Source organism: Aspergillus luchuensis, chromosome 8 (assembly GCF_016861625.1).
Source record: "Aspergillus luchuensis IFO 4308 DNA, chromosome 8, nearly complete sequence".
Lineage (NCBI taxonomy): Eukaryota > Fungi > Ascomycota > Eurotiomycetes > Eurotiales > Aspergillaceae > Aspergillus > Aspergillus luchuensis.
The window spans coordinates 2265448-2293185 of NC_054856.1; the positions used below are offsets into that span (position 1 = coordinate 2265448).

At 50.3% G+C, this 27738-nt stretch overlaps 8 protein-coding genes across 8 annotated transcripts; 5 read left to right on the forward strand and 3 right to left on the reverse strand.

The window, feature by feature from the left end:
- Nucleotides 1-356: 356 nt before the first annotated feature.
- AKAW2_80810S (uncharacterized protein) lies at nt 357-4017 on the forward strand (the record flags this gene model as incomplete). The annotated part of the gene is made up of 8 exons (XM_041681871.1): nt 357-473; nt 542-689; nt 740-834; nt 920-1537; nt 1596-1748; nt 1798-3180; nt 3238-3354; nt 3427-4017. 8 exons carry the CDS (start codon nt 357-359, stop codon nt 4015-4017), a joined length of 3222 nt encoding a protein of 1073 aa, XP_041548771.1.
- A 1362-nt stretch (nt 4018-5379) lies between these two features.
- On the forward strand, nt 5380-9368 carry AKAW2_80811S (RNA dependent RNA polymerase; the record flags this gene model as incomplete). The annotated part of the gene is made up of 3 exons (XM_041681872.1): nt 5380-5510; nt 5739-6043; nt 6133-9368. 3 exons carry the CDS (start codon nt 5380-5382, stop codon nt 9366-9368), a joined length of 3672 nt encoding a protein of 1223 aa, XP_041548772.1.
- Nucleotides 9369-9715: 347 nt separating this feature from the next.
- Nucleotides 9716-14801, reverse strand: REV3 (DNA-directed DNA polymerase zeta catalytic subunit REV3; the record flags this gene model as incomplete). Its single annotated transcript, XM_041681873.1, has 2 exons — nt 9716-14508; nt 14567-14801. 2 exons carry the CDS (start codon nt 14799-14801, stop codon nt 9716-9718), a joined length of 5028 nt encoding a protein of 1675 aa, XP_041548773.1.
- A 367-nt stretch (nt 14802-15168) lies between these two features.
- slu7 (mRNA splicing protein SLU7) lies at nt 15169-16596 on the forward strand (the record flags this gene model as incomplete). Its single annotated transcript, XM_041681874.1, has 1 exon — nt 15169-16596. The coding sequence occupies one exon, from the start codon at nt 15169-15171 to the stop codon at nt 16594-16596; it is 1428 nt and encodes a 475-aa protein (XP_041548774.1).
- A 296-nt stretch (nt 16597-16892) lies between these two features.
- RPL37A (60S ribosomal eL37 domain-containing protein) lies at nt 16893-17868 on the forward strand (the record flags this gene model as incomplete). Its single annotated transcript, XM_041681875.1, has 4 exons — nt 16893-17061; nt 17271-17333; nt 17526-17597; nt 17729-17868. The coding sequence occupies 4 exons, from the start codon at nt 16893-16895 to the stop codon at nt 17866-17868; spliced, it is 444 nt and encodes a 147-aa protein (XP_041548775.1).
- Nucleotides 17869-18466: 598 nt separating this feature from the next.
- On the reverse strand, nt 18467-19773 carry AKAW2_80815A (uncharacterized protein; the record flags this gene model as incomplete). The annotated part of the gene is made up of 3 exons (XM_041681876.1): nt 18467-18793; nt 18872-19354; nt 19510-19773. 3 exons carry the CDS (start codon nt 19771-19773, stop codon nt 18467-18469), a joined length of 1074 nt encoding a protein of 357 aa, XP_041548776.1.
- A 1467-nt stretch (nt 19774-21240) lies between these two features.
- On the forward strand, nt 21241-23622 carry LAC9_3 (putative C6 transcription factor (Gal4); the record flags this gene model as incomplete). The annotated part of the gene is made up of 7 exons (XM_041681878.1): nt 21241-21273; nt 21332-21361; nt 21412-21506; nt 21594-21910; nt 21969-22660; nt 22725-23200; nt 23250-23622. The coding sequence occupies 7 exons, from the start codon at nt 21241-21243 to the stop codon at nt 23620-23622; spliced, it is 2016 nt and encodes a 671-aa protein (XP_041548777.1).
- Nucleotides 23623-23832: 210 nt separating this feature from the next.
- On the reverse strand, nt 23833-26361 carry AKAW2_80817A (sugar porter family MFS transporter; the record flags this gene model as incomplete). The annotated part of the gene is made up of 13 exons (XM_041681879.1): nt 23833-23991; nt 24051-24177; nt 24260-24356; nt 24411-24660; nt 24722-24777; nt 24829-24919; nt 25010-25455; nt 25507-25552; nt 25618-25682; nt 25746-25886; nt 25951-26095; nt 26158-26237; nt 26331-26361. 13 exons carry the CDS (start codon nt 26359-26361, stop codon nt 23833-23835), a joined length of 1734 nt encoding a protein of 577 aa, XP_041548778.1.
- Between the last annotated feature and the right edge of the window lie 1377 nt (nt 26362-27738).

Here is a 27738-nt window from a genome sequence, read left to right on the forward strand (position 1 = left end):
GGAACACAGGCAGGCTACGACTTGGCAGGAACAGGCACACATCGCTCGGATTGGACCGAAAAGGGTAGATCATCCTGCAAGAAAGTTATACCCTGTCACTGTAGAGGAACAACGTGAATGCATAGTGCTCAATGGAACATTTTGATAAAGCAATCGCCAGCTATTCTTGCATCATATTCTTTGTCCCCACTTGCTTATCTGCCAGGCTCCATATGGGCCCGCGTCCAGCTGTTGATGGGGCAACCGGCTACATACAGAACATCAAATCCTTCCCACCGCAGTCAAAAGACAAGCTAACGATAACCTCGTGGGGAACGGCACGCCCCATTTTATCTGTGGTCCGTATTAATTAGCTCATGAATACTCACCCCATAGATGGAGTCAGGTTAGCAGATATGCCAGATCAACAGAGTATTCGCTTGAGTCACGAGGTGGAACGCCTCGTTACCGCCCCTTATGCACCTTCATTTCAGGTAAACTCCGCTACTCCACGAGAACATCTTAGGTCAATGCGTTATTTGCTAATCCCTGGCACATCCAGGACCTATATAGCTTGACTCAATCAACAACGTCACAAAGCATTCGATTGTGGGCCTCTCACAAGCCCTGTCAAATCGGGGCTCTAGTTGACGTGCTCGTGGATGGTCTATCGCGCTCTCGTTTCGCGTTGCCTCTACTTGAGACATTCGGTAAGCTCATTGTCTGTATTAGTTGCATTGGCTTGGCTGATCTTCGGCAGTTTCAGCACCCGCTGTTCGGGATGCTTTGCTGGAGCGACATCCATGTCTTCTCGATCAGTTCCTTCAAGGTGCTGTCGGCAATGACAAGGCAGAGGTTTGTACACCCCTTATTAGAACTGCTAGCCGCCTGCGGCGGGCAATACTGTCGAGCTATGAGCTTCATGGTCTAACTTTCTTAGTATGCTTTGGTGTGCACCGCCATCCTATCGTCTCCTCTACCGCCTGAGTTCATGATCCCCGCACGCTTGACACAGTTTATGGAAAAGATGATACGTACGATGGGAGAAGATCCCCGTGCAGAAAACATCCTTCCTCTGAACCAAATCTCTAATGGCATCAAAAGATCCCCTCGGCTCCTCGAAGAAATCCCGTCGGAGGTGATGGCTAGCCTTCAGGTAGAGCTCACGAAAACGCTGCGTAACCTGAGTGACCACATGGGCAACCTTCTCTGTCTAGCAACTTTTGCACGCATGGCTTCCTTAGAAGATCCGGGGACCGAGAAAGGCTGTGTGCGGTTTGTTCCGTCATGGTTGCAAAGCGTCAACCATTTCTTTGGCCCCAAGCGGGGTCTCAAAACTTTGGACCTCGTCGTCCTGCGCGTCATTCTCGCTTGCTCTGATAGCTGCAGTGACTTAACGGTAGACAAAGCAGCCGAGAGTATTCGTTTGGCCATCGAGATATGTGATAGAGTTGAGCCAGAACAGAGAGAAAGCTGGGTCAAGGCAAACGGCTCAAAGATTGCCAAGCTACGGGAGAAGATCACCAGGAGTGGTATTGATTCTGGAGTGCAGATGCTAGTATGTGCTGGTTCATCTCGAATCTGCGACAATGTGGAGATATGCTAATTATCGTCAGGGTGCGACATTTTTGGCATCGCTGCTTCCAGTTGCCGCATTATCAACCGATATAGCCCGAGTTGCTGTCGATGGGCTTATAAGTCGAGACAGCAAGTTCGTGCTAGGTGTGCTGACATCAGAGTATATACCACGCCTTGTAGGGGCAAGTGTGGTAAGTAGGCCCATGTTGCCATCTCTGGGGCTATACTAACTCCATCAAGGCGTGTTTAGGCGTGACCGCGATACGCAGTCTGCTTGAATATATTGTGTCTTCTTTAGATACTACCAGCTCGCCGAGCCTGACTCATATTCTGGTGGCCAAGTCGTTGGTCACGGGGCTGCATTCGGCATCGCTGAACTCCGCTATCTTTGCGGAACCTCTTGAACAATGTCAGCAAGTCCTGTGGAAAATAATTGAAAGCTTCCCGAGAAATCACGCTTTATCATCATGCCACGGCTCTCAAGAATGCGGAGCTGCACGTTCACAACTGGAAAATGAACTAATATATGGCTTTTTATCCTTCTACCTTCACGCACTGCTATCACAGACCACAACTCAGGACACGATAGCTGGTAATGCCACCCTGCAGATGTTTCTGGCTCAAAACAAGCAGCTACTACACGGCCAAAAATGCTCGTTCTCAGAAGCAGAATCATCTCGTGCCGCCAAAACCTATACGACACTCAACGTCCGTGAGGGTGTTTCCGCGCCTAGTTCGCGGTCTGACTGGAGGAGCTCTATGTCAGAAACACTCATGCTTAATGCGCGCGTGTCGAACGACAGCCTTATGCGTAAGATGGAGGAGGTGTGCTATGATCTCGAACAACGATGTGATGATGTCGAAGCCCCACTGCGGGCGATGGAGCAAGAGCGGAACGCGATTTCAGCCGAGGCGCAGCAGCTAAGGGAACAAAATGGCGCATTGGAGCTGCAAGTTCAACAAGCATCCGATACAATGGGCGGGCTTCGGCTGGAGATTTCTCGCTTAGAGACCCATGCGGAAGCTGCATCCATCCGTGCTGAAGAATTGTCGGCAACTCTCGACGCAGCTCGGAGAGATCTTGAAGACCAGAGGCGCGAGTTTCAAGACAATATGGCAAGCGAGGTAGAAAAGGCCCGAACTAGGGAGTTGGACTTGGTCGCATCTATAACTGAAAGAGATGATCAGCTGGAATCGTTGCACGATGAGATGATAGCCCAAAGGGCCGAGAACACGAACCTGCAAAACGCTCTAGATGAAGCCTCGAAAGAGAAATCCTCCCTAATCAAAACTAATGACTCCCTCAACCAGAATTTGGCGGGACTTGAAGAGAAGCTCCGACAAAGCGAACTGCTTCTAGTTCAAAAGGATGAATACAAAGAGCAGATTCTATCCGAGAAGGCAGACACTGAGAGAGGAATGGAAGCCCTTCGCATCCAGGTAGGATTACTAATATTCCAATGGCAGGAATTGAGACATGCTAATGGGTTTATGCAGCTTGAGGAAGAGAGGATGAAATCCCGCCAGTTGGCGTCCACGCTCGAGAAAACCGAAAGGGGCCTTCAAGTAGAACAAGAAACTGTCCGAGATTATGAGGCGCAACTTTCGGCGGCAAGTACGAAGGTACAATCATGGATTGATTATGTACGGGAATCCCAGTTTCTAACGCACATTTAATAGTACGAGACCCAAAAGGAAGAAATATTCTCGCTGCGTATGGCCATGCAGGCAGCCGCATCCGACGCCACAAAGGAGCTGCAAGCGAAGGATAAGCGGATACACCACCTGGAGAAGAAGGTAGGACAAGAAGCCGCCAGAAGCAGCGATTCCTCTTGATCTGTGTGCTTGATCAATAACCTGCCATGTTAGGTACAACAACTACGAAATGAGCGAGCCGCAAAAGCCCGGGAATTTTCTGAGGCCCAGCAACATATCGGACGCCTTATGAATGTTATGGGGATCCGAGTTGATACCGACGGGACGAGACCCCCGAGCAAACAGACGAGGAAGTCTAGTGCAAGGCCCTCCACAACAACCATGACACAGCAAACGCAACCGGCGGAGCTCCAAACACAACCGGAGAACTCACAGGTGGAACCGTTTGAAAATAACCTGCCGTCTCCTCCTTGCCGGAGCCCGAAAAGGACTATGGATAATGCATTTCCTCCGGCTGATCCATCATCGCAGCAAATAAGGGGAGGCAGAAAGTCTAGGAATGTAACACCCCAGCACAGGCGAACACCTCTCGAAGATGCCGACCTAAATAGCCAGCCGTGCGCACAGCGAAGCCCCGCGTCACAACGCAGCGAATGTGGCACTTCCGACCAAGTTCGGACTCGCGCCAGCTTGGAAGAGAACCAACTTCAGCACATAGACCTGGACATGGATCTGGAGTTTTCGAAGGATTTCCTCTTCACAAGCACGTCCTTGTCCACGGCCAATGATCCGACACAGCAGTAGTATGAGGCTTGCATGAATAATGATGATTTTTGTATATATGTTAGTTGGTATGATAGCCTAGGCTATCGTTGACGCGCCCTAAATTAGATCCGTCCGGTTCTGAAGTACCTAGATTGAGGGCTGGACCCAGTACTAATGGAGACAGTCCAAAGCATCATCCGTATTCATCAACGCCACATTGAACTCTCGGTCTGTAGCCCCCGGTCAGGTTGCTCTATGGCGGCGCATCGGAAGAGTAGATGGGCCATAGCCAAACGCCCGGAGGCTCCACTCAGTGGTGTCATTGTGAGAATTCATCTCGCCTGGGAGAATCTGCAAGTGCTGTGGCTGATTTCGTCTCATTCACTTTTCGGCTCTAACCATGAGTTTGGTTGGTTATCGCAGGAAGTTTCCGACTGGTCGAGCCACATGGCTGAGACATTATAAACACTGAAAATGAGCTAGAAAAGGCCCCAGGCCGCCTTTGTACTTCTCAATTCTGCTTTATCTTGACTTTCCCGGACCCTCAGATTAGTGTAATGTGCACTCAGGTCTAGTCTTGTCCGCAATACCAACCACAGCGCTCTCCTCGGTACCTGCTCCTTCAGCTCACTAATACCTCCAGTCAAGGTCATAGTCTCAGACAACGAAAGCAAGTGAGTAGGAAAGCATAAGGGACAAGAGAAGCTGATGGAGGTACATCCAGAAGAGGACCCCGAAGTTCTCTCCCCGGACAGTGGGAGGGAACTTCACTCGAGAGCCAATTCTCCCCATGTCTCTCTCTTTCTTTCTCCGTCTTCTCTCTCTTCCCCCCGGCCTCTTCCTCACTTCACTGCCAACTCGCCTTCTTCCTCATCTCACTTTCCCCTCCCTTCACCCCCAGATTCCTCTTCCTCTTCATTCTCTCCTTCTCTCTTATCATCTTCACCCCCACGTCCCCCTCTACCTCCACTTTCTTCTTCTGCTCCCTTCCTCTCACACACCTCATCCGCCTCCAAGTCTGCTCAACCTGCAGCGGCCATGCCCCATCGAGGCAAGCAACAGCATACGAGGGGGCAAGGTTCCTACGGGAGGGGGCAAGGGAGGCAGCCGAGGGGGCAACAACGTCTATACAACATATTACCTCCTCCAGCTCCATGGAGATCGTGGGCTAGTGTTGCAATAAAACTCACTGGGCTGCCTCCCAAAGTCACTGCCCGTACTATCTGGCAGGCATTCAAAACTGAAGGCACGATCTTTTCGATCGATATCTATGAAGATCATCATGGCCAGTTGGAGTCGAGGGGGAAAGTTCGGTTCAAGTTGGTCCTCGTTTCAGTTCATGAATCCTCGGATATCACTAATTATTCACCAGACCGCCACCCCTTTCCGATTTTTGGAAAAATGGTTCATACAGCATCAAGCTTTCAAGCGGACAAGAAGTACGCATTTGTGTTGCTCTCGAAGAGCCCAGGCCTTCAGAGCTTGAGATTCCAAGCCCAGTGCGTCCCAATGTCCGCTATCCGGCTGAGCTCGTAAGTATCCCCAACCGCAACCACAGAAGTCAACTCTCATCTGATGTACCTTTTCTCTCAGACAATCCCAATTTCCTCACTTGATATTGGAGTTATGCTTAACGAAACAACACTTCTACCAATGCGGACGATCGAAGCCGGTCCCCTCGGGAAACCCTTCCTGCTACTCAATCTGAAAATTAAAGAACTTCACGTCTTCTTCCAGCTTCAGATACTCAGCTCTAATAGTAAATCAACCTCAACCTCTTCTCCCGATACCTGGTACACATATCGCCTTAGGATCCCCCTAAGGCAGCTGGGCAAGATCTTTCAGTCACGCAATATTACAACTGGGGTGGTATCGCACTTGACCGTGCTCGAATCCCCTCCCATGTATCACCGCCGAATCAGCGATATAAGTGCTACATTCCATGAACCGGGAAGCTGGAGGGACTCAGACTGCTGGTACCGCCAGACACATATTGTCCACAACCCTCTCAACTTGTCTACGCTCCCAGTCAGCCTACCAAGGCAAAAGCCTATCATAGACATTGGTATGCCCTCATTTTCTGCATCAACTGTTGTCGCTAGTCGTCTCTATCATTTCTACCTTTCCACTAGCTAATCTTACAATTTCCCGCAGGTCGATGGAATGCCTTCAGAATCAGTTATCCTCTAGATTGCCAGAAGGAACTCTTCACTCAGCTTTGTGCAATTTTCCAGGATTATAATGTTTCTATTGAGGAGACTGACCGCTTTATTCCATGGGATGATAAACAAGAGAGGATGCCGCCAGTGTGGAAGTGGATCGATCTGTCCGATGCCTCCAGTTTGTCAACGTCGTCATTGAATGACCTGATTGACTCTAGTTATGTCCCTCTGCCCTTCGCAGTTCGGTATCAGCTGGAAGTTTGCATTTCCAATGGCTACCTTTCAGAATTTACCATGACGCATGAGTTCGCCGCCAAACTAGCTGAGCTCGGGGAAGCAAAGGCAAGAAAGCTTCTGGAGAATGTAGCGAGCCAAAAACAGCAGTATTTAGACCCGATGAAGATATTTGATCTTCCATTTATTAGAGGGGTCAGAGCCACTAAGGTGAAGATACCTCCTTACTGTTGTCATATGCGATCCGCTACAATCACACCCAGCACTGTATACTACAATCTACCGTCAGTGGACATCTCGAACAGGATTATTAGACGCTACATGGAACATGCAGATCGCTTTCTCCGAGTTCGATTTACGGATGAGAAGCTTTATGGTCGCATTCATGCTAGAAGCGATAATTCTAATGATGAGATATTCACCCGCATCAAGCGAGCACTGGCAAATGGCATTATCATTGGAGACCGACGTTACGAATTCCTTGCTTTTGGGAACTCCCAGTTTCGTGAGCATGGAGCCTACTTCTTCGCCCCATTGCCTGACCTTACAGCAGCCAATATCCGTGCTTGGATGGGTCATTTTAGCGATATCCGAAATGTGGCCAAGTACGCAGCACGACTAGGCCAATGTTTCTCAACAACTCGAGCAGTAGCTGGTTGCCCGGTACAGATACGCAATATTCCTGATGTGGAAAGAAATGGCTACACTTTCTCTGATGGAGTCGGAAAGATCTCGAGGTTTCTTGCACAAATGGCAATGACTGAGCTCAAGATAAAGACGCCAACGGGCGAGCCTCCATCAGCTTTTCAGTTCCGTCTTGGGGGCTGCAAGGGTATGCTTGCTGTTTCTTCCGATGCCCAGCCTCAAGAAATTCATATTCGAGAGAGCCAGAATAAATTTCCGACCGTTCACAACGGCTTGGAGATCATCCGATGGTCTCAGTACTCAATGGCTACACTGAACCGCCAGCTGATACTTGTCATGTCCACCCTCGGGATTCCTGACGAGGTATTTCACGCTAAACTCAAGTCCATGCTGCGTGCTCTTGATGAGGCCATGGAAAGTGACTCCCGAGCAATCGAGGTACTCAAGAAGTATGTTGATCCGAATCAGACGACTCTTACCGTCAGTCAAATGGTATCTGATGGTTTCCGGCGATCTAAGGAGCCATTCTTCACATCTATCCTGGCCCTTTGGCGGACCTGGCATATCAAGTACCTGAAGGAGAAGGCGAAAATTGTCATTGACAATGGCACGAATTTACTAGGCGTCATGGATGAGACGGGGATCCTTAAGGGCTACTTTTATGATAAAATACCAAAGGAGGACGCTTCTCTCGAGCAAAAGCTAGCAGCATTGCCAGAGATCTTTCTTCAGGTCCCTCGTACAAGTGGCTCTGAGGGAGGTGCACAATACGAAGTCATCGAAGGGCTCTGTATACTGGCACGCAATCCCTCTCTTCATCCAGGTGACATTCGTGTGGTCCGGGCAGTCAACGTGCCTGAGCTGCACAGCCTCCGTGATGTGGTCGTCTTACCGCAAACCGGCGATCGGGACATCGCCAGCATGTGTTCCGGTGGAGACCTTGATGGTGATGACTACCTGGTTATTTGGGATCAAGACTTGATTCACAAGGACTGGTTTTTAGACCCAATGCGCTACACAAGCAACAAGGCACAGGATCTAGACCACGATGTCACAGTCGATGAAGTTACCTCGTTCTTTGTCATGTACATGAAAAATGACAGTCTTCCAACGATCGCTCACGCCCACGTTGCCTGGGCAGATCAGCTTGAGGATGGTGTTAACGAAGAAAAGTGTATCCGACTTGCTCAGCTCCATTCCGATGCCGTGGACTACAACAAAACAGGAAGACCGGCTATCATGACCCGCAACCTTCAGCCACGAAGGTGGCCTCATTTCATGGAAAAGCCTAAGCCTAAAGATCAAATCTATTGCTCCAGGAAGATTCTCGGTCAGCTCTATGACGCTGTGGAGAGGGTGGACTTCGTGCCAAGCTTGGAGATGCCTTTTGACGAGCGAATCCTGAACTGTTCAATCGAAGTCAGCGAAGACCTCTATACATTCGCTAAGAATCTCAAGAATGAATTCGACACAGCCATGCGGCGAATCATGGCACAGCACGAGATCAAGACCGAGTTCGAAGTTTGGTCAACTTTTATTCTTAATCATTCACACATGAGCAAGGACTACAAATTCCACGAAGAAATTGGTGCAATATCAGCCGCTCACCGCGAAACCTTCAGAAAGCAATGCTACAACAAGGTGGACGGTAGAACATTTGAGCTACTAGCACCACTAGCAGTCGCTATGTACCGTGTCACGCATGAAGAAATGACCCAAGCGCTCAAGAAACATCGCGAAAACTCTCCACCGCATGAAACCCCCAAGATAAATCAACTACCTCTGATCAGCTTCCCCTGGATTCTTCCCCATATACTGGGTAGAGTTGCCCGTGGTCTTTACGATGTCTATCAGCCTCCAGCACTCCAATCCGATCCCGTGGAACTTGGCCCGACCAAAGTCCCGTCGACTGCAGCTAAACCTGATACCCTGTACGACGACCCGTTCGGTCTATTCACAGACGAAGAACGCGCAGCCAACTCATCACACACTCAGTTAACCCCAACTGCGGGCCCTTCCACTAGCCACGCAGGCGCGAAGAGCAGCGAGAACATCATCGATCAACTGCTTGATTTCGGCATTTCGGACGTACCCACTTTATCGCCTTCTCTACCATCCGCATCTTCAAGCACTCGCAGTAGGGAACAGATCTCCTTGTTGGACATCGATGACAACGTAGCAATTCCTGAGATGCCCGAAATGCCCAGACCGGTCATTGCAAGCCCTTCAGCAACACCACTCGTGGAGGAACTCATTGAGGGAGATGACGAATGCGAGGAGATCATCGAGGAGGAAGACGATGTTGAGCCTACTGCTCTTGATAAACTCAATGAGCTGCTTGGGCTTTGAGACAGGTCTTATTTCGTTTGAATATACTACATCCTGTCGTTCTTGATTGCTTCGATCTGTGACGCTTGTTCCGCAAAACTATCTTGCTTCACCTACGTGCGTCATCATTAGAATGTAACTATCTGCCTAGGCATGCACAAATTGATCCATCATAATCCATCTGAACATTAAGTACTATATTCCTAACCCCTCCGTTAAACAGTATACATGTTCGTGGTAACCATACATATCACCCAACCCATCCCTCACAGCCCGACCTAATTTATATTTTGAACGCCTATCCCATTGAACCAACCCTCTAAGCAATCAAAAACCAAAGTACCCCACCCCCCAATAAACCAACCTACCTACCACTCCAACTCCTTCTCACACCTATCCCTCAACAACCCCACCACCGGATCCAGCACCGCCTTGGTATACCTCCAATTCGCCTCATCCCTCGTCCTGGAATAGAAAACCGGACAATCCTTACTATCACACTTGACCTCATCCCCAAACGTCACACCCATACAAGACCTACAAATGCGTTGCAAATCCACAACCCTCTTCTCCGCCGCCCTCTGTCTCGAGACAAGCTCAAACATCGCAAGATGCGGCTGTCTTGAACAGTTCCCGCAGAGCGGGGTATCAGTATCCCGCAGCTTAGTCTTACATACAATGCACGTCGACGCTCTCATATACGACTCGAGGGTTCTCCGTCCACCACCACCACCACCACCACCACCAGGACCACGAATCATTGCTCCCTCGACGCGCCGCACGCGCTGCACTTTCGGCATCTCGTCGTACCATTGGCGGACGTTCGCGCCGACGAGGTTGAAGATCCTCTCGAGGGGTGGGATGAGGTTCTTGGTGATGTAGTAGTCTGCGTCTAGGTCGAGGTGGGGATCATGCAGGAGGGTTTCGGGCGGGACGCAGCGGTCGATGAGCCTTGCGCCGGGGGCGCCAGTGACGACGACGTAGGGGACGCGTTCGCCGTATTGGGGTTCGGAGCGCGGGTCGGCGATCATTTTCTTTGTGCTGATTAGGGCGCCTGGTGGTGGGAGGCCTCTGTCGCTGTAGGTGCCTAGACGGACTTCTCTTGCGAAGCAGAAGTCCTGGACGGAGACGCGACCTTGCATGATCTTAGTGCATTGGGATTGGAAGTAGCGTTTGACTTGGGAGAGGTCGGCGGTGCGGAAGAGGAGTTTCAGGGCTTTTTCTTCGATTTTTTGTTCGGCGGGTGTGCCGTCCCGGCGGACGGTTTCGATGCCCTTGGCGTCGAATTCGGGTTCTTTTTGATCCCGGTGTTCGTATTTGAAGCCGACGTAGCGTTTTTTGGCGAGGAGGACGCATGGGTGGTAGACCTTTTCGAATTTGAGTTTCACGGGGTGGGGGTTTATGGATGTGACGGCTTTGGCGATTTCTTCGCCGATGGTGAAGGCTTCGTCGCGGGTTCGGCCTTTGAGGTAGACGAAGAGACTGTCGGTGTCGCCGTAGACGACTTCGGCGCCCCAGCGTTCGACCGAGTGGATGAAGGCGATGGCTTTTTCGAGGGTTTCGCGGCCGGATTGCACGATGCTGTCGGCGATTTCGGAGCAGGGCATGCGGCCCGAGAATGAGGCGGATGTGTAGCCGTAGGTGACGTTGGCAATTAATTTCAGGGCTAGTTGTCGGTTGTTGAGGAGGCGCTGGAGCGCTTTGTCGTCTTTGTCGAGTTTCATGCCGTTTTTGACCATCACTCGTGTTTCGAGGATCTCGGCGAGCATGCGTGCGAGAAGGGATTTGCGCACTTCCGGTTTTGCGTAGATCATGCCGTTGGGGGCAATGTTGATCTTGTCTTGTAGTAGCTCTAGTATTCGGGGCTGGCGCTTGTAGTCCGTGAATCCCATCTTGTTTCGACCCCGCCATTGGTGTGCTCGCCCCAGGAATGTCGAGTAGCAGTAGTTGTAGGCGATCATGATGCTGGGGTATAGGGACTGGAAGTCTAGTACCACAAGAGGGCTGGTGTAGAAGTCGCTTTGGGGTTCCATCACCAGTGGGAGACATTCAAGAGCATTTTGTTGACCGACTTGTTTCCTGCTCGGCGAGACGAGTATGAAGTTCTCCGGTTTCGCAATGCGAAACATGAGAGATTCAACCTTGAATTGAGAGCCACGAGAGAATACTGAGAAGAAGTCGATTCCAAGTAGCCTGGCTTGCTCGCTAGTTCTGGGGATCAGTTCGTTTGACTCTAGGATCTCGAGATCCATTTGCACGCGAGAGACGAAGTATTCGACTACTTTCAGTATGTTGCGAGGCTTCCCACTGCGATACCAGTCCGTGAGGTCCTGGAACGAGTAGTGCGGGACACGGCGGTGCAGCAGGTGAAAGGCAACATTTTCCTGTGTATACTGCAGCAGGTTCAGCTCGCCTCTCATGGCTCGCCAGATGTTGATCATGTGCCGTCCAGTGACTCGAATAGAAGAGGTGTGGTTGAAGCCCCATCGGTCAGCATCCTTGCCAAATCTCCCATGGGCTTGCGACTTCACTCTGGACAGCTCATCGCAGATGTCAAAGTCATATTTCTTCCTTGCTCGCTCGATCAAATAGCCCCAAGAGCTGTTGTGTACCTCGTAGCCAGTGATGATATCGGGGTCATGCCAGCGAACAATGTCTACCACACGATTGATCAAGTCTAGTTCGCTGGTTTCATGTTCCCAGTCGATTCTCAAGGCTTTGGATGCCTTAGTATCTGGCCTGTCGTGTTCCGATTGAGATATCATGCCAACATGAACCCCTGGCACCGTACCGTTGGCATCAAGGTCCTCATCTTCCGACTGCAGGCACCAGAACACACATGTGATCTCATCCTCTTCTGGGTTCGGCAACAGCACACCTCGGGTGTTCACATGCACCTCCAGGCTCATTATGCTCATATACTGTGTCTGGTGCTCGACACTGGTGGATCTTCCTTTTTGTGAATATTTGAAGCCATAGCCATTCTTCTGGGTAGGGCCCTCGATCTGTGACAAGACATTCGCCTTCATTTGCACCTGCTTGGGTGCTTGGGGTTGAGCGGCATCTGCCTTCTCCTCAGCTTGACACTTTTCGAACCATTCGATAACTTCTGAGCGGCTTGGAGGAACAGGGCCAAACTCCCAAAACCTAGAGGTAGAGAACTCCCGCAGCTGCTGGTCAACCACCTCTTGTTCATTCTTGTCTCTCGGTGGAGTATATTCCCCTAGCATAGCCATAGACCGCCCTGACGGATCGAAGTCGGGAAGGTAGTGTATACCATTACCTTCTAAGCGGAATTCCCTACCTGCGTAGTCCCTCGCACGGTCAGGCACATCACTTTCATCGCTGTAGTGCGCTTTCTGATAAATAACGGACGGATAATCATAGGAATGAGGTGTCGAAGCGACCTCACTAGTACTGGGAGAGAAATTTCGCAAGAAACAAATGCGAGCATTCATAGGCACATTAAAGGCAGCATAAAATCCTGACGCTATTTCAAAAATCTGCGGATCTATGCCAGCATCAGGACTTGTTACAGTGACTGATGACTGCGGTTGTGATGAGCTGTTCTCCGCTCTGGTGTCTTTCGAAATAACTTCTGGCCCAGAACTGGCCAAATCTTTTTCTAGTTCTCTAAGTTCCTTGGAAGAAGGCGCACCGTCCTGGCTGAAGCGCAAAATTGTCATAGGATCATTAGGGTCTTTGACAACCGGAAAGTTGAGCCTTCCACTCTGTTCAGGCCTCTTAGAGCGGACAGTTGACTGAGATGGCTTTTTTTGTGAGGATTTTCCCCTTACAACTGCATCTGCATCCAACGTGTTGGCGGTATCTTCGATTTTGGGGGTTGTACTGTTGACTTGAACTTCAGCTATCCGAGACTTCCGCGGCCTATCTAACATCTGCGATGGGGTGTCATCGAAGAATCTTTTCCGCTTGCGCATATTATTATGGCTGGGCTCTCGGCTTTCGGTTCGTCCGACCATTTCATCCGAACCTGCTTTTCGCGTCGCACTCATTTCGTAGGCATTTAGATCATCAACAGAGTACTCAGGTTCGTCTTGTGTTAAATCAAGGATATCTCCGGCCTGGTTTTCATCCAAGGCACTTGCAGCTTCCCGGTCATTGTCTTCTCCGGGTAATACGTCGAAAATATCATCGTCGGAAAGGTATAAATCATCATCCGAGACCACAGGCCAAGCTGCGCTCTCATCAACGTTTACTTCTGCGTTCGCCGCCGTATCAGGCTCGACAGGTTGTTGTTGATACTTATCAAAATTGTTCTTGTCCGGATAGAAATCCTCGACACTCTGCATCGCAGTCTTTACATCCTGGGCGAAGGGCTTCTGCGAAAGTAAATCATCGAATGTTACATCGCCGCCACCATTCTGCTGCTTCTCCTCATTGACGGTCTGCGCAGCCATTTCACGATACTCTTCTTCGTGGATCCAGCCACCTCGAAAAGTATCTCTTGGGTTAACGGACAAAGAGACTAATTCGTTGGGATCGAATGGGCTACTGCCTGGTTCGAGCCCCAGACGCTTCTTCCGCCTGCGTGTCTCATCCTGCCACAAACCTGCCATACTCGGGACAAGTCGTTCATCAGAAGTCATTTGCTTGAAGAGTTCAGTAAAATCCTGATGGATGGGTCTTTCGCTGATTTCTGAGCGGTTTAAAATGTCCTGAACGCAAATGTCGACCTCTAGGGGACAATGGCTTTGCTTTGGAAAAAGAGAGTCGTCTAACAGGTCGTCTGGTTGTACGGATCGGTCGTGCCAGCGATGGGATAGATCAGTAAGTTCAAAGTATTCTGGGACGGGACTGCGGAATTTGACTTTGCTACACTTCAGATAGGCACATCCGTACAAACTGTAGTCACACATCCACTGCGGAACGAACTGCAAATGACTTTCGTATGGTTGTAGAGGGCGCTTAAGGACAGCGCCCTGAAGTAGCAAGTCCGCCAGCCTGGTCATATAAATGGGGTTCATGAGATAAATTTTGAAGTAGAACTTATAGCCCACATGGTACCCATAGAAGGGAACACCCTTCACCAGAGTGATGTGCGCGACGAAGGCTATCTTCTTGGCATTTTCGTTGCGATTGTAGCTTACTGCCAGAGCATGATCGATCGAGAGACGGAGACTCCTAATGGCGGAGCTCACTATAGATGGCTTAGCTGCATGAACATACCATATTGTTACACCTCTTATCAGACCAACCTTTCTCTGTCTCCAGATCACCATCATACTCGACATACAAATAAGGAAAGGCGCCATGCACATGGACGCACACCTTCTGGCCAGTCTCCGTGGCCCCAAAGATCCTAATTACGGGGACTTTCGATCTATCATTTTTCCCAGCCGCACCATCCCTGTAAGGCAGAGGAGGGTCGAGTTCTGACGGAGTTGCCTGGTAGTGGTCCACGCAGTTAAGGCGCACTTGGAAGGGCTCCATAGCTTGGTTTCAGGACAGCGGAAGCTGTCAGCGACCGAACGCGCAAGGAATTCCGAGTCGCGTCATATCAATAAATTAGGTACTGACAACATCACCCACTGCTTCGCCGTCCAATTCTCTTTTGTGACTGCGACGTGTAGGAAGTTGTGGTTGAGTTTACGCGACTGGGTGGCGCGGGTATTACGCCAGGTCACGTGAGTGATACGGAACCGTCGCCGACTCCCATCAACGCGGAGATAGAATCAAGAACCTGACATTCACACACATCTGCTGGTTTTACCAGAAAAACTTGAGTCCTTTGGCGGCGCTATAGCTCTTTCTCCCTTCCCCTATACTTTGCGTCTTCTGTTCCCTGCCATCCGCCATCATGTCTAAAAAACCCGCCGATGTGGCGTCGAAAGAGCGCAACGAGTACATTCCGTCTTTCATTTCGAAAAAGCCGTTCTATATCGACGACGACTCTCAAGCGAATGACTACCTAGAGCATCAACGTCTGCAAAAGTCGACAGCGGACCAGTCAAAATGGTACGATCGTGGCAAGCGTGCTGGTCCCGCGGCCACCAAGTACCGGAAAGGCGCCTGTGAGAACTGCGGCGCCATGACCCACAAGACGAAAGAGTGTTTGAGTCGCCCTCGAAAGCATGGTGCCAAATGGACCGGTAAAGATATTCAGGCGGATGAAGTCATACAAGACGTCAACATGGGGTGGGATGCGAAGAGAGATCGGTGGAACGGCTACGATCCGAGCGAATATCGACAAGTGGTGGAGGAGTACGAGGAACTTGAAAAATTGAAACGAGTCACAAAACAGGATGGCGAAAATCAAGGCAAGGATGGCGAGGCCGATGACGATGAAGATGCGCCTCAGGAGGAAGCCCGCTACGCTGAGGAGTCCGACATGGGAAGACAACAGAGCACCGCCACTCGCAACCTCCGTATCCGAGAAGACACGGCAAAGTATCTGCTGAACCTGGACCTTGATTCGGCTAAGTACGACCCGAAGACACGACGGATGGTTGATATGGGCGCTCAGGATGATCAGGCAGCAGCACTTGTTGCCGAAGAGAACTTTGTCCGCGCTTCAGGTGATGCTGCTGAATTTGAGAAGGCGCAAAGATATGCCTGGGAATCACAAGAACGTGGTGCGCAGAAGGTCCACTTGCAGGCGAACCCGACAGCTGGAGAGGTCATGCGGAAGAAGGAGGAGGCAGAGTCCGTGGCGAAACGTGAAGCTCAACGGAAGGCTCTTCTGGATAAGTATGGTGGTCAAGAGCACCTCGACCCCACACCGTTGCGGGATACAATGGTTGTTGAGAACGAGAGGTTCGTCGAATATGACGAGACGGGTGCGATCAAGGGAGCACCAAAGAAGGCGGCCAAATCGAAGTATGCTGAAGACATCTTCACCAACAACCATACATGCGTCTGGGGAAGTTGGTGGCACAACTTTGAGTGGGGATATGCCTGTTGCTTTTCCACCGTCAAAAACAGTTATTGTACTGGTGAGGATGGGAAGCGCGCATTCCAGGAAGCAGACCAGCTGCTGATGCTGTCTGAGAACGGGGCCGATGGTGACGAGCCATCCGCTGAGCATGAAGATAACGACGCGCATGAAGCTGTTGATGACGCTCAACCCTCGGAGCAGCAGGAGACATCCAACTCTAATACGAAGAAGAGAACGCTCATGGAGGTGCAGTCTGGAATCACCGAGGAAGAAATTGAATCATACAAGCGAAGCCGACTTGCGGCCGACGATCCTATGGCCGCATTCATCGGCAAAGACGACCTTGTATAGCGCTCCTATAACATTTCATAGTTTATCACATCTGCTATATAGGCGCCTAGTATTTATCATAGATACCCATTCAAACTGTGCATATTCCTGGATTTTCTTTTGTAACTATAGACTTGTAAATATAGTCCCAATATCGGTATAGAATCTTCTTCACTATCTGGACTTAGTACGAAGTAGGTAGGTGCATAGATAGCCTTATTGCTCCCGGGCCGCGATACCCTAGTCCCCTAGTAGCCTAGCGCAATGGAGCAACAAAGTGGATCCCGCAGGAGCAAACAGAATTACTCTTCGCAGTTATGAGGTCATGTGACAGACTCACCCTTGAGACTGTCGGCGAATCACGGGACCAGGGCACAAGCCCTGACAACCACAACTCGCTAAGCGACACCACCCCAGATCCCAGAGCAACTTCGATACGCCCAGCGACGACGACAACGACAACCAGCCCTTCAACGGAATCGCCAGGTAGGTCCATTTTGCGCCCTCACGTGGGATTATTGTCAATTTTTCCCAGGCCGGGAATTTTTTTTAATCTCGATTTTCCGTCGCTAACAAATTGTGCCATATAGTTCCACATAATTCAAGATGAGTACGTGCCAACGCGATATACCACCGCCCAGTCCGATCTATCGACGAGAACAACATCCAGACTGACATACCGATTCTGTTTACAGCGAAGGGTACCTCCAGCTTCGGAAAGCGCCACAACAAGACTCACACTCTTTGCCGGCGTTGTGGTCAGTATTTACACTACTCGGAAGATTTATATATGTCCCTCCGGGCGGGAATTGTTATACGGGATATCTCTACACAACCAACGGAATGGATGAGAGAAGGAACGGAATAATAGATAACTGCCGAGAGGAACATATATATGAAGTTATGGGGAAAACGACCAGATGGGCTAATACTCTTCGGATTGAATTCAGGCCGCCGCTCCTTCCACGTCCAGAAGTCGACTTGTGCCAACTGCGGTTACCCTGCCGCTAAGACTCGCAAGTGTACGAATCCTTTTCCCCAAACCCCCACCATCGAAGAACAACCGCTGGTTACTTAAAGAAAACCCTGGATATGGATTTTATGAAAAAGTGCTTGGATGAACAAATTGGCTTACGAAGTTCGTTTTATACAGTCAACTGGAGCGAGAAGGCCAAGCGCAGAAAGACCACCGGCTCCGGCAGAATGCGTCACCTCAAGGAGGTCCACCGCCGCTTCCACAACGGCTTCCAGGTCGGCACCCCCAAGGGCGCTCGTGGTCCCGAGAACCACTAGATTCCCCCCTTTCGATGACTGTCGCGTTTTCGTTTCGTTCTCGGAGGCTGGAGGCAGGGCTGGTATGACAGGGCCGGTTGGCATTTGACGACGTGAACCGGGTCGCAATGCTAGGGGCAATAAAAAAAAGACGCTATTCCCCGTGGAGTTGGTGTTGGGACGGTCTTTTTTTTTCATATTTGCCGTCATAGCATTTCTTTATTCTAGAGAAACACAAAAATGGCATATATTGACGACAATGTGAAAGAAGAAAAAAAAGACGCTCGTCTTCTCTCTTGCTCTCTGGGGATGTTTTCTCTTTTTCTGTTTCAAAGAAAGAAATGAAATGGGAAAATTTATGCATGAATTTCCTTGTCTTGTTTAGGGCTGGCAGATATCCCATGTCGTGACAGATGCAGTTTGAGATTATTCGTCCAATGTGATCTGTCTACTTGAATGCAACCTACGCTTCGAGTGCGTACGATGTGGTTTCTGCGACAACAGGTGTGCTTTTTCGATCCATTTGTGACAAGATATCTATTTACCCCCGGTCTATTCTTTTCCGCATGCACGCTTGAACGCCTGGACATGACATGGAATGATGCAACAACCTTAGTATCTATTCTCCTCGCCCAAAGACGCTAACACCACCGTCCCTTTGAACGAAATATAGGACTTCCTTCTCTTCCCAATGAGTATTAGCCTTGGTGCTGTCATTTTGCCCCCACGCGCCACCTTTGCTGACCCTGAGCACACCGCTGACATCCCTTGCGGCACCCGTTTCAAGGTTTCGGAGCTGCATAACCATGTGCGCCCGATGAGCCGATCCGATAGCAAAAGCGGCATGCTCAGTCTCCAGCGGAGTTGCTCCCTGGTGCGCAGATGCGGAAGCATTGTGGATCAACGGAGAGTCAGAGGACACCGTCATAATCGTTGCGTGAGCGTACTACGCGAATAAGCTCGCGGTCAGTGGATATGGTTCCCGATATAAATACCATACTGCCTGTGGAGACTTGTGGCATACCTGTTGTAGACCCATCACCCAATCTCCCATCTCTGTAGCGCCTATGTCCCTGCTCGGACCCGTAGCGGCGAGTAGCAGATCTGGCTGATCGATAATCAATAAAACCTCGGGCTCTTCCTGTTCATCTCCGGATGTTGATGATTTCAGATCGTTAATCACCGCCGCAATGTCTCTCTCGAGCACATCCAAAGCCGCATTTCCATTTCCCGATAGGTGAAGCCGCTTGACTGGCCCGACTTCTCTCGATGTTGGCGGGTTCGGAGGGGCAGCGACTGGCCGAGCAGCGGGTTGCGGTCCTCGCGCGGGAACGGGTCCGGGTTGCGACCTGAGGGGCAGAACTGTCTGGGGAGGCACTGTTCCTCGCGGTGACGGTTGGATTGTTGGTGTCTGAGTCGAAGTAGCGGAGGGGGCGGCGAAAAGTTCGGAGAGTCCGTCAACAAAAGCGAATTGGCGTTTGTCTGTGAGGCGGGCAAGATCGAGGCCCTGGTCGGGTCAGCGTTGTCGCCAATTATTAGGATCAATAGACAGTATATAGAGCTATTGTAGAGAGAAAAGGAAGTATTCAAGCCTCGCAATACCCCGAATAGTTCATAACATATGACCAAATAGAGCGACGTGACAAGGGTTCACAAGCATACCAATCTTTTGGCCTCGGACCTCCAAAATTCCCAACCCCGCAGAAAACTCACGAGCACGACCTTCCTCTTTTTCCCATTGTTGGTGTCGCTGAAGCCTGCAACAGCGTCTGGAGTCGAAGACGAACTCAAGGCAGCATATAGAAATCGTAGGACTAGCCAATTCCCTGTTGCGCCAAGGACTGAAGATAGGACTGTGAGGGAGGATGGCGGCAGAGACGATACGTAGGGAGTGAGGAGGGGTGGGAGGGGCGGTTGGCTAGGCATCGCACTGAGAGCGTCGCAACTGCTCCGTCTTCAATATCGTACGGTCGGATAGCACTGATGATATCTCCCAGCTGATGAAGACGACTTCGAATTCGAGATTGAAGTTGTAGAAACGATCGCTGTATTGTTTGTCTGCACTTTTTGTAAATGACGTTGTATGAAATTGGAATCCTGCGGATTTTTGCGATTGGTCGGCGACGGTGCCAAGACAAAGTCACTGGATCGATCAATACGGCAGGTGCGATGGGGGGCCTGCCTGTTTACTACTTACTAGTTGAAGATGGTCGTGGTCTTCCCCCTGCTCATCTCGGGATGACTTCTTTTCTCATCTACTAGTTATCATGTCTTTCATCATCTTGGATGTCCTCTTCGCCTAGTCTGAGCTGATTCAACTGGTTGGATCGTGTATCAGTAATAAAGCGCTGATCACGTCCCCGAGCTCAGTGCTGTACCCGAACTAAATATATTCTAAGTGGTAGCTCTTAGGCTAACATGCTAACGACGCGCCCTCTGCATGCTCCTAATGGCTCCCTGAGTGTAGGAGATGATAGTACCACTGGCACCAAAAGCAACTGGCAAACCCTTATGTGGAAGTATCCAAAAGGCTGCGCGATACATTCATGGAATACGATTTCATTGCGGCATAATCATCCGCATCAGGAGATATCTCGGACGCTCTCGCGATCCCAGGCCGTTCACTACATTAGCTTCACGTCACCCGTGCCGATCACTGAGGCATTTTATGCGAACTTCTGAATACTCTACGCTCTTCTCAGGCTAAGACATGCCGTATGATTGTGATTATCGTCTCAGAGCCGTGAGGGGAATGGTCCTTCCTGCCTGAAGCGACGCCGTTGATTCCTGAAATTCCAGGAGGAAATTTTCGGCCCGTCACCTGACTGGCTCCCCCACACGAGCCAAAAGTCCATCAGCAATCATCGTCGCACTTGCTGGTCGAGCATCCATCCAGGTCTCGTCCTCTTCTCGCCAACTTATAAGTTTAGAGCGTTGGAGCCGTACCCGATAACTTATCGTCCGGCTCCAAAAGCGTTGGGCCCTTAACTGCTTCCGCGCCGATCGTAAGTTGGCCGCCCCATCCATGTCCCTCGCTCCAAGCGTGTTACACTCAGGCACCTCGCTTTTTATCCATACCCCACCGGTCTTGGAGACGTTTAAAGTGCCTGTTTCCCAGACCTCCTGTACATGTATCCATCCATCGTTTAAGCAGGAATCTGTGACACTCGAACATTCCTGTTGTTATATTTCAGCCTGTAAAAAAATGTGTCTACAAAAGTACTCATGTTCTTCATACTTCGCTCGACTTCATCTTGCGGCGCAGATCAACATCAATCACGATTAGCGCTGTAGTTGATGGCTAACAAAGTCTCCCCAGATGACATCAGTTTGGTGTACATATCAGCGCGCAAGAGACTTGGGGTACATCAAAATTGACTTTCGACGTTAAATATGGCCAGTACACGTGATTCTCACTCCTATGCTGTGAGTATCCTATGTAAAGGGGAAGAGGCAACCTATCAAGCTAATAGTGGACATACAGTGTGATGAATGTCGGCTCCGGAAGTCCAAGGTAAGCCGCTCCTACGCAGTCACCCGGCATCTAGCTAATCTTCATCGCAGTGTTCGAAAGAAAAGCCGACATGCGCACAATGCAAGCAGTTGAATAAAGAATGCAATTACAGTCCTAAGGTCACCAGAAGCCCTCTAACACGACAGTAAGTCCCTCCATTGCCTTGGGGTTTCAGTACTGTCGTCAAACTCCCATGACCCATGGAACCAATCGATTGCTAATCCTTGCCCAGACACCTGACGTACGTAGAGGAGCGCTTACAGGCCTTCGAAACAGCGCTATCAAGGCTGTTCCCAGGCGGCGATCTGGATGCCACCGTCCGCTCTCTTTTGCACGATCAGGAGGGTCCACCAAAACCTGGCTCCTCGAAGTCCTCGTCCCGGCATTCCACCCCTGCAAAAGCTGAGCCGGATCGGGCCGAACCAGCCCCGGAAGCGCTGCCGCAGCAGGCTGATGGATTCGACTGGGCGGAGAACAAAATTACAGTTGGCGACCTGACAGATGGCATGGCAGCCCTGTCCATTAAGCCAGAAGGAGCTGGCTACTTCGGTCAGTGTGTCCGACTGCTTTAAAATTCGGGATTGCAAGTGCTAACTATCTGTATTAGGCGCATCTTCCAGCGTTGTGCCGCTTCGAGCGTTGTTGAAGCATGGTTTTGACCTTAACATCCCTGCCAGATCCTCAAAATCAAGTTATGGCATGGAAAGAGTGCCTTTGAAGGCTCAACTACTCAGCACCGCGCCCTCTGGTCTCGTCGAACAGGCTTTCATGGATGCATTCTTCCTCAACTACCATACCAGCTACCCGTTTGTCCACGAGGGTACTTTCCGAGCGCAGTTCTACGAGCAAGTTCCGCGGCCACATGGTCAGGCATGGCAGATCCTATTGAACACGATCTTGGCTTTGGGGGCGTGGAGTATCGGTGACGACAATTCTGACCTGGATATTACATTCTATCAAGAGGCGAGAGGCCATTTACAGCAGGTGTCTGTGTTTGAAACCGGAAACCTCACCCTTGTTCAGGCATTACTGCTTCTGAGCAACTATGCCCAGAAACGGAACAAGCCTAATACCGGATGGAACTTTCTAGGTTTGGCGGTTAGGATGGCCATGAGCTTGGGCCTCCATAAAGAATTTCCTGGTTGGAAGATCAGCCTTCTCCAACGCGAGGTTAGGCGGCGCCTGTGGTGGGGAGTATACATCTTTGATAGCGGTGCGGCCAAGACTTTCGGCCGGCCTATTCTCTTGCCTGAAGACGATGTCATGGACGCAAAACATGTACTCAATATCCACGATGAGGTAAGACTCGGCATTGTGACTATAATCCTCTAATCCGGCGTACAATGTCTGATTCATCCTGCAGGCTCTTACGCCCCTCACTACCGCTCTACCCCATGAGGTCAACGAACCAACCCTCTATTCCGGTTTAATAGCCCAGGCTAGGTTCCATCTCCTTACCAACAGTGTGTATCAGCGTCTCATCTCGGGCCCGAGTTTAACGCCAGAGGAAACGCTCGGTCTCCAAAGACCAATGGAAGAATGGTACAATGGTCTTCCTGATTACTTCAAGCAGCCACCCACACCGATATCGGATGCATTCGCTCTTGTCCGCAATCGGTTGATGTGGCGCGACTGGAACTTGAGGATTCTTCTATACCGTCCCATTCTTCTTCGTTGGGCATCGCGTCGATGGACACCAAACTCGGCCCCCGAACCTGAGGATCCGCTTGAGGCAGATTGCAGGAGGCTTTGTCTTCGGAATGCGCGTTTGACAATATCTTCGATCGCAGATTTTGTAAACAACCACGTCTGCACAAGGATTGGTGCGTGGTACATGCTGTATGTCTCCCATGACCCTTTTCCTTGACACCGCTGACATTTTCCACAGATACTTCCTGTTTCAAGCTGGTGTCATCCCGATTATCTTGCTTATGACCGACCCGACAAGTACGGAAGCCCCTAGCTGGCTCCAGGAGATCGAGTCCACGAAGAAGCTACTGGTACACCCTTCTCTCAGCAACAACCGCCTTGCGACTCGTTGTCTGGAAGTTGTAAATCGACTCTGTTCGCCTGCATACACGAGTGCCGCCACCGATAAGACTGCAGGACAGACAGCACCCATATTGATGCCCTTCTCCGATCAGCTCTTCAACGACCCAACGTTTGGTAGTATGTTTCCGGACGTGGACCAGGAGTTGAATCTTGCTGGCATGGACTTCTCGGAATGGGTAAACTTCCCTCCACAGAATGAGTTTGTCTGAGCATCTGTCAAAGCCGAGAGGAGATGATTTCGGGGCTAGAGCCGGTCAAGGGTCATACGTGAATGTAGCGGAGCCTACAGAACGAAAGAGGATGTCACAGCCGGAACTCCATTCCTCGAAGGACCCGCTTCTTGGACTGTCACACCAAGCGGAACCCGCTATTTGATATGAAGGCGGAAAATTGCAAGAGATTATGAAAGTTATGGACCCTTACGCAACGTCCTCTTCCTCCTGTGCGAAGGGCTTCACAAATTCCGGGTCGACCGTGTGACTATCGAGGCCGCGCAGTTGAGCCTCGATTCCGACAATACGCTGTTTCTCTTCATGGGCAGCCGTGTCACCAAAGATGAGATCCATATCTTCCAGCGTCTAAACAAGTCGTCATGTTAGCGATATCAAGTGGATAACCAAGGGCAAACCAAACATACCTTTTCACGGGTCTCTGGGATGAAGAAGAAAGTGAACCCGAATGCCAGAAGGCAGAACGCTGCGAAAAAGATATAGGTACCCCAGGTGATTGAGTCGAGCATATCAGGGGTGACGAGGCCGATGATGCTAGGTGCAAATGTCAGCAATGAGTCATGGCAATCATGGATACAAAAAGAAATGGCAAAAACAAAGGACTTTCTGGACATACAAGTTGCACATCCAAGTAGCGGAAGTTGTGATGGAAATAGCTTTGGAGCGTATGGATAGATTGAAGATTTCCGATGGCAGGACCCATCCGATAGGAGCTATATGCACATTAGCACGATCCAATCTCCATATAACGTAGTAGACAAACAAACCGAAAGAGTACGAGAAGTTAATATCATAGATATAGATGAACGCAATCCCCGCCCACCCGGCAGATCGGTGATGGATGAGATCCGACCCATAGGCCCCGATAATCGCACCCACGATCACCAGCGAGATGCAAGTCCCCGTGGCACCAGACATGAGCAACACTCTCCGACCGACCTTGTCGATTAGGAAAAGCGCGGGCAGGGTGCTAAGGCAGTTGATGATCCCATAAACGCCGGTAGCGAGAAGGGAGCTCTGTTTGATCGTGTTAGTTCGTCAGCTGCTTTTGAGATAAACAGAAGATTGATAAGCATACAGTATTTCCATCGAGGCCCAGCTGAGCGAAGATTGTTGGGGCGTAGTAAATTATGGCTTTGGGATTGATTAGCACATGCCATCTATAACAGGAGGTAAATGACGTACCATTACAGCCCATAAACTGCTGAAAGAACATGATACAGCATCCGATTGCTAGACGCTTGAATCGTGCCCATGTGGTTACGAGTGAAATATACTATCGTCATCACCATCATCATTGACGAGTTAGAATGATGCTCAACGTTGAATGGTGGATTAAGTTGGGGAAGAAGGGAGGGGAACGAACCTGCGCAGCATGCAACCTGAACCCCGATAAATTAGGGTACCGTTCTCTAGCGAAGCTATTCTCCAGCATAATGGATGCTTTGATCTCGAGGTATTCATTCGTTAGGTCTGAGTTACTGGTCGATTGGCGACGCAGTCTGGATAATGCCTGGAGAGCTTCGTCGTCTCGTTCTTTCATTAGTAGCCATCTCGGGGAGTCGGGGAAGAAGAGCATCCCTAGACCGAGTGTTAAAGCGGGGATGATCTGGATGGCGAGTGGGAGACGCCAGGATGCTTCGGATTGGCCGGTGCAGATGCCGTCCTGGGGGATGTCTGTGTAGGGGTCGAATGAGGGGGAGGAGGCGGTGCCGCCTGTGTAGGGAATGTTGGGGGCGCAGCGGGTGCCGCCGATATAGTTGGTGCCGTAGTCGATCCAGTAGCTTATTAGGATGCCGATGGTGACGGAGACTGAGTGGGTTAGTGGGTGTGGTTGTGTGGGTGGAATTGGGGGATACTCACGTTGTTGGAGAACGACGAGACCGCCGCGTATTTCGGGGATGGAGACCTGTTGGGTCGAGGATGAGTACTGTGGTTATTCTGTTGGATGTGTGGAGGAGGGTGTATATGTACCTCGGAGATATACAGAGGTACTACCATGGTTAGTTGGCCAACGGCTACGCCTGCAATTGCACGTCCTGTGGGTGTGTGAGCTGTTGTCTGGGGAAAGGTGTTGGAAATGTCAGGAAAAGGATGCAGACCAGCAAAGAGCATTGGTATATTGACGGCACCGCACTGAATGGCTGACCCAATGACGAATACAACGACAGCGAGGTTGATGGATAGTTTGCGGCCTAGTCGGTCCACGATAGGGCCGTTGATGAGGGATCCAAACCACGCAGCTATGGAGACAGTAAGTGACCGTTCGTTCATATGTGTGGGATGATTGGCATGATGGGGACAAACAAATTAACAGAGTCGACACAAACCACCCCTTGAAGCTGCTGTCCATGTACACTCGAGGAAACCGAGCGCCGAATGATTGCATAGTTATCACACCAGAGACCACGCCCTGATCATAACCAAAGAGCAGCCCACCCAGAGTGGAGAACTAATATATTATGAATCAGGTCAGAATATTATCTGACTCTTTCAGATTCGTATGAAACTCACCGATGCAACGCCGAGCAGGTAAGGGTTTTGGTATATCAGAGCGAAACCGCCATTGGGATTCTGAGTGCTGGGAGCCATGACTGCATACTTCTTCAGCGTTAAACTCTTGACGCACAATCAACATACGGCCGATATCCCAGGGCAGTATCTCTTTATAAGTATACCCAACTCACCTATGTTTATCTCTTCCCCGCGAAGGAGCATCAAGCTAGAACGGAGAGGTGTACTCCGTCCAATGGACACAGAATCCCACGTTCTGACGACGACAGCAAGAGGTTAAGAAACGACTCACGAGGGGCGTCAACTAGAGTATCAACGGAGTCGGAGAAGAGTACTCCGCAATAGGTACGTAGTGACTCGCCCCTGTCATGACAACAGCATCCAAGAGTGATACTACGGAATGGATTGATGCGGGGAAAGGTTGAGAGGAAAGCGGAGTTGCTCCGTGGACCCCACCGTGGGGGAAGAAGAACCAAAAATCGGGCCATGATTAGAGTTGTTGACCGAACATCCACAGTTCGGCCGGTGTGGGTTGTGGATGAGAAGATGATGACTCCTGTCCGATAGAAAATCAGATGACGCTTGGCCATCATGTGATGATTATGGACTGGTTTTAAAACATGAATTGGGTGTTTGCCCGAATCAGCACAGTGCAGCCTTAGGATCTAGGTACACAGACATCGCAGACTTCTAGTATGGATCTACCGGGTAAGCAGCCGAGACCGAGAATATTCCATTACCAGATATTAATGCGGATACTAATTAATTCACAGATTGTGTATGGCATTCAGTTTTCTTCTTCCCCTCACACGTTCAGATCACAGCACGTTGCGTCATAACTCCTCGATGCTACGTGAAGCGGAATGATGACTCGATCACTCGTCTAAGATGTGGTACAGTCTGCTGTGGTGGCAGTTGTATCTCAAATAACATGAAATGAGGGGTTTTGTCACCGCATGCACGCCGGGTATATGATGCAACAGTCGCATGTGGGATGCTTATCGGCCACGCCTTTGATAGGCTTCCAAGCAGCCACCATGCAAGACATTCCTGCAGACAAAGACCGAGGAGGTTTACAAGCAAGATGTAGGACTTGCCATCCTTGGTCTGGGCTGGTTAATCCCGGCTGGCATGCGGGAAGCCTTGTGAAACTGCTTAAACACTTTCCGACTGCGTGACTTTGCAGCTCGGTTATGCCATGCTTCGTTTGCCCAAGGGCATCGATGCACGCCATCCAGCAGTCGGATTCTAAAAGGGTAAATGAGTGGTCTTATCCCAAGTCTCACAATTTGCACCTAGAGCTGAAGCTAACCCACGCCCACCGAATGCGACCCATAGCATAGACGCTGAAAAAGGAACAGACAGGCTGTTGGAGCAATTAGGAATACGAAGCAAATAAGCCACAACCTTGCCAATGCCATACTGAAAACAATACGCTTCTTCGCCAAGCCAAGCACTAGGACAATAGCCTCCGTTCACCCTGCTGGAAACCAGACTTGCATATTCGATGGAAAGAGCGTAACACAAATTATTCAGGCGCTAAAGATCGTGGGGAAATTCCGGTTCAAACTACTGCTCACA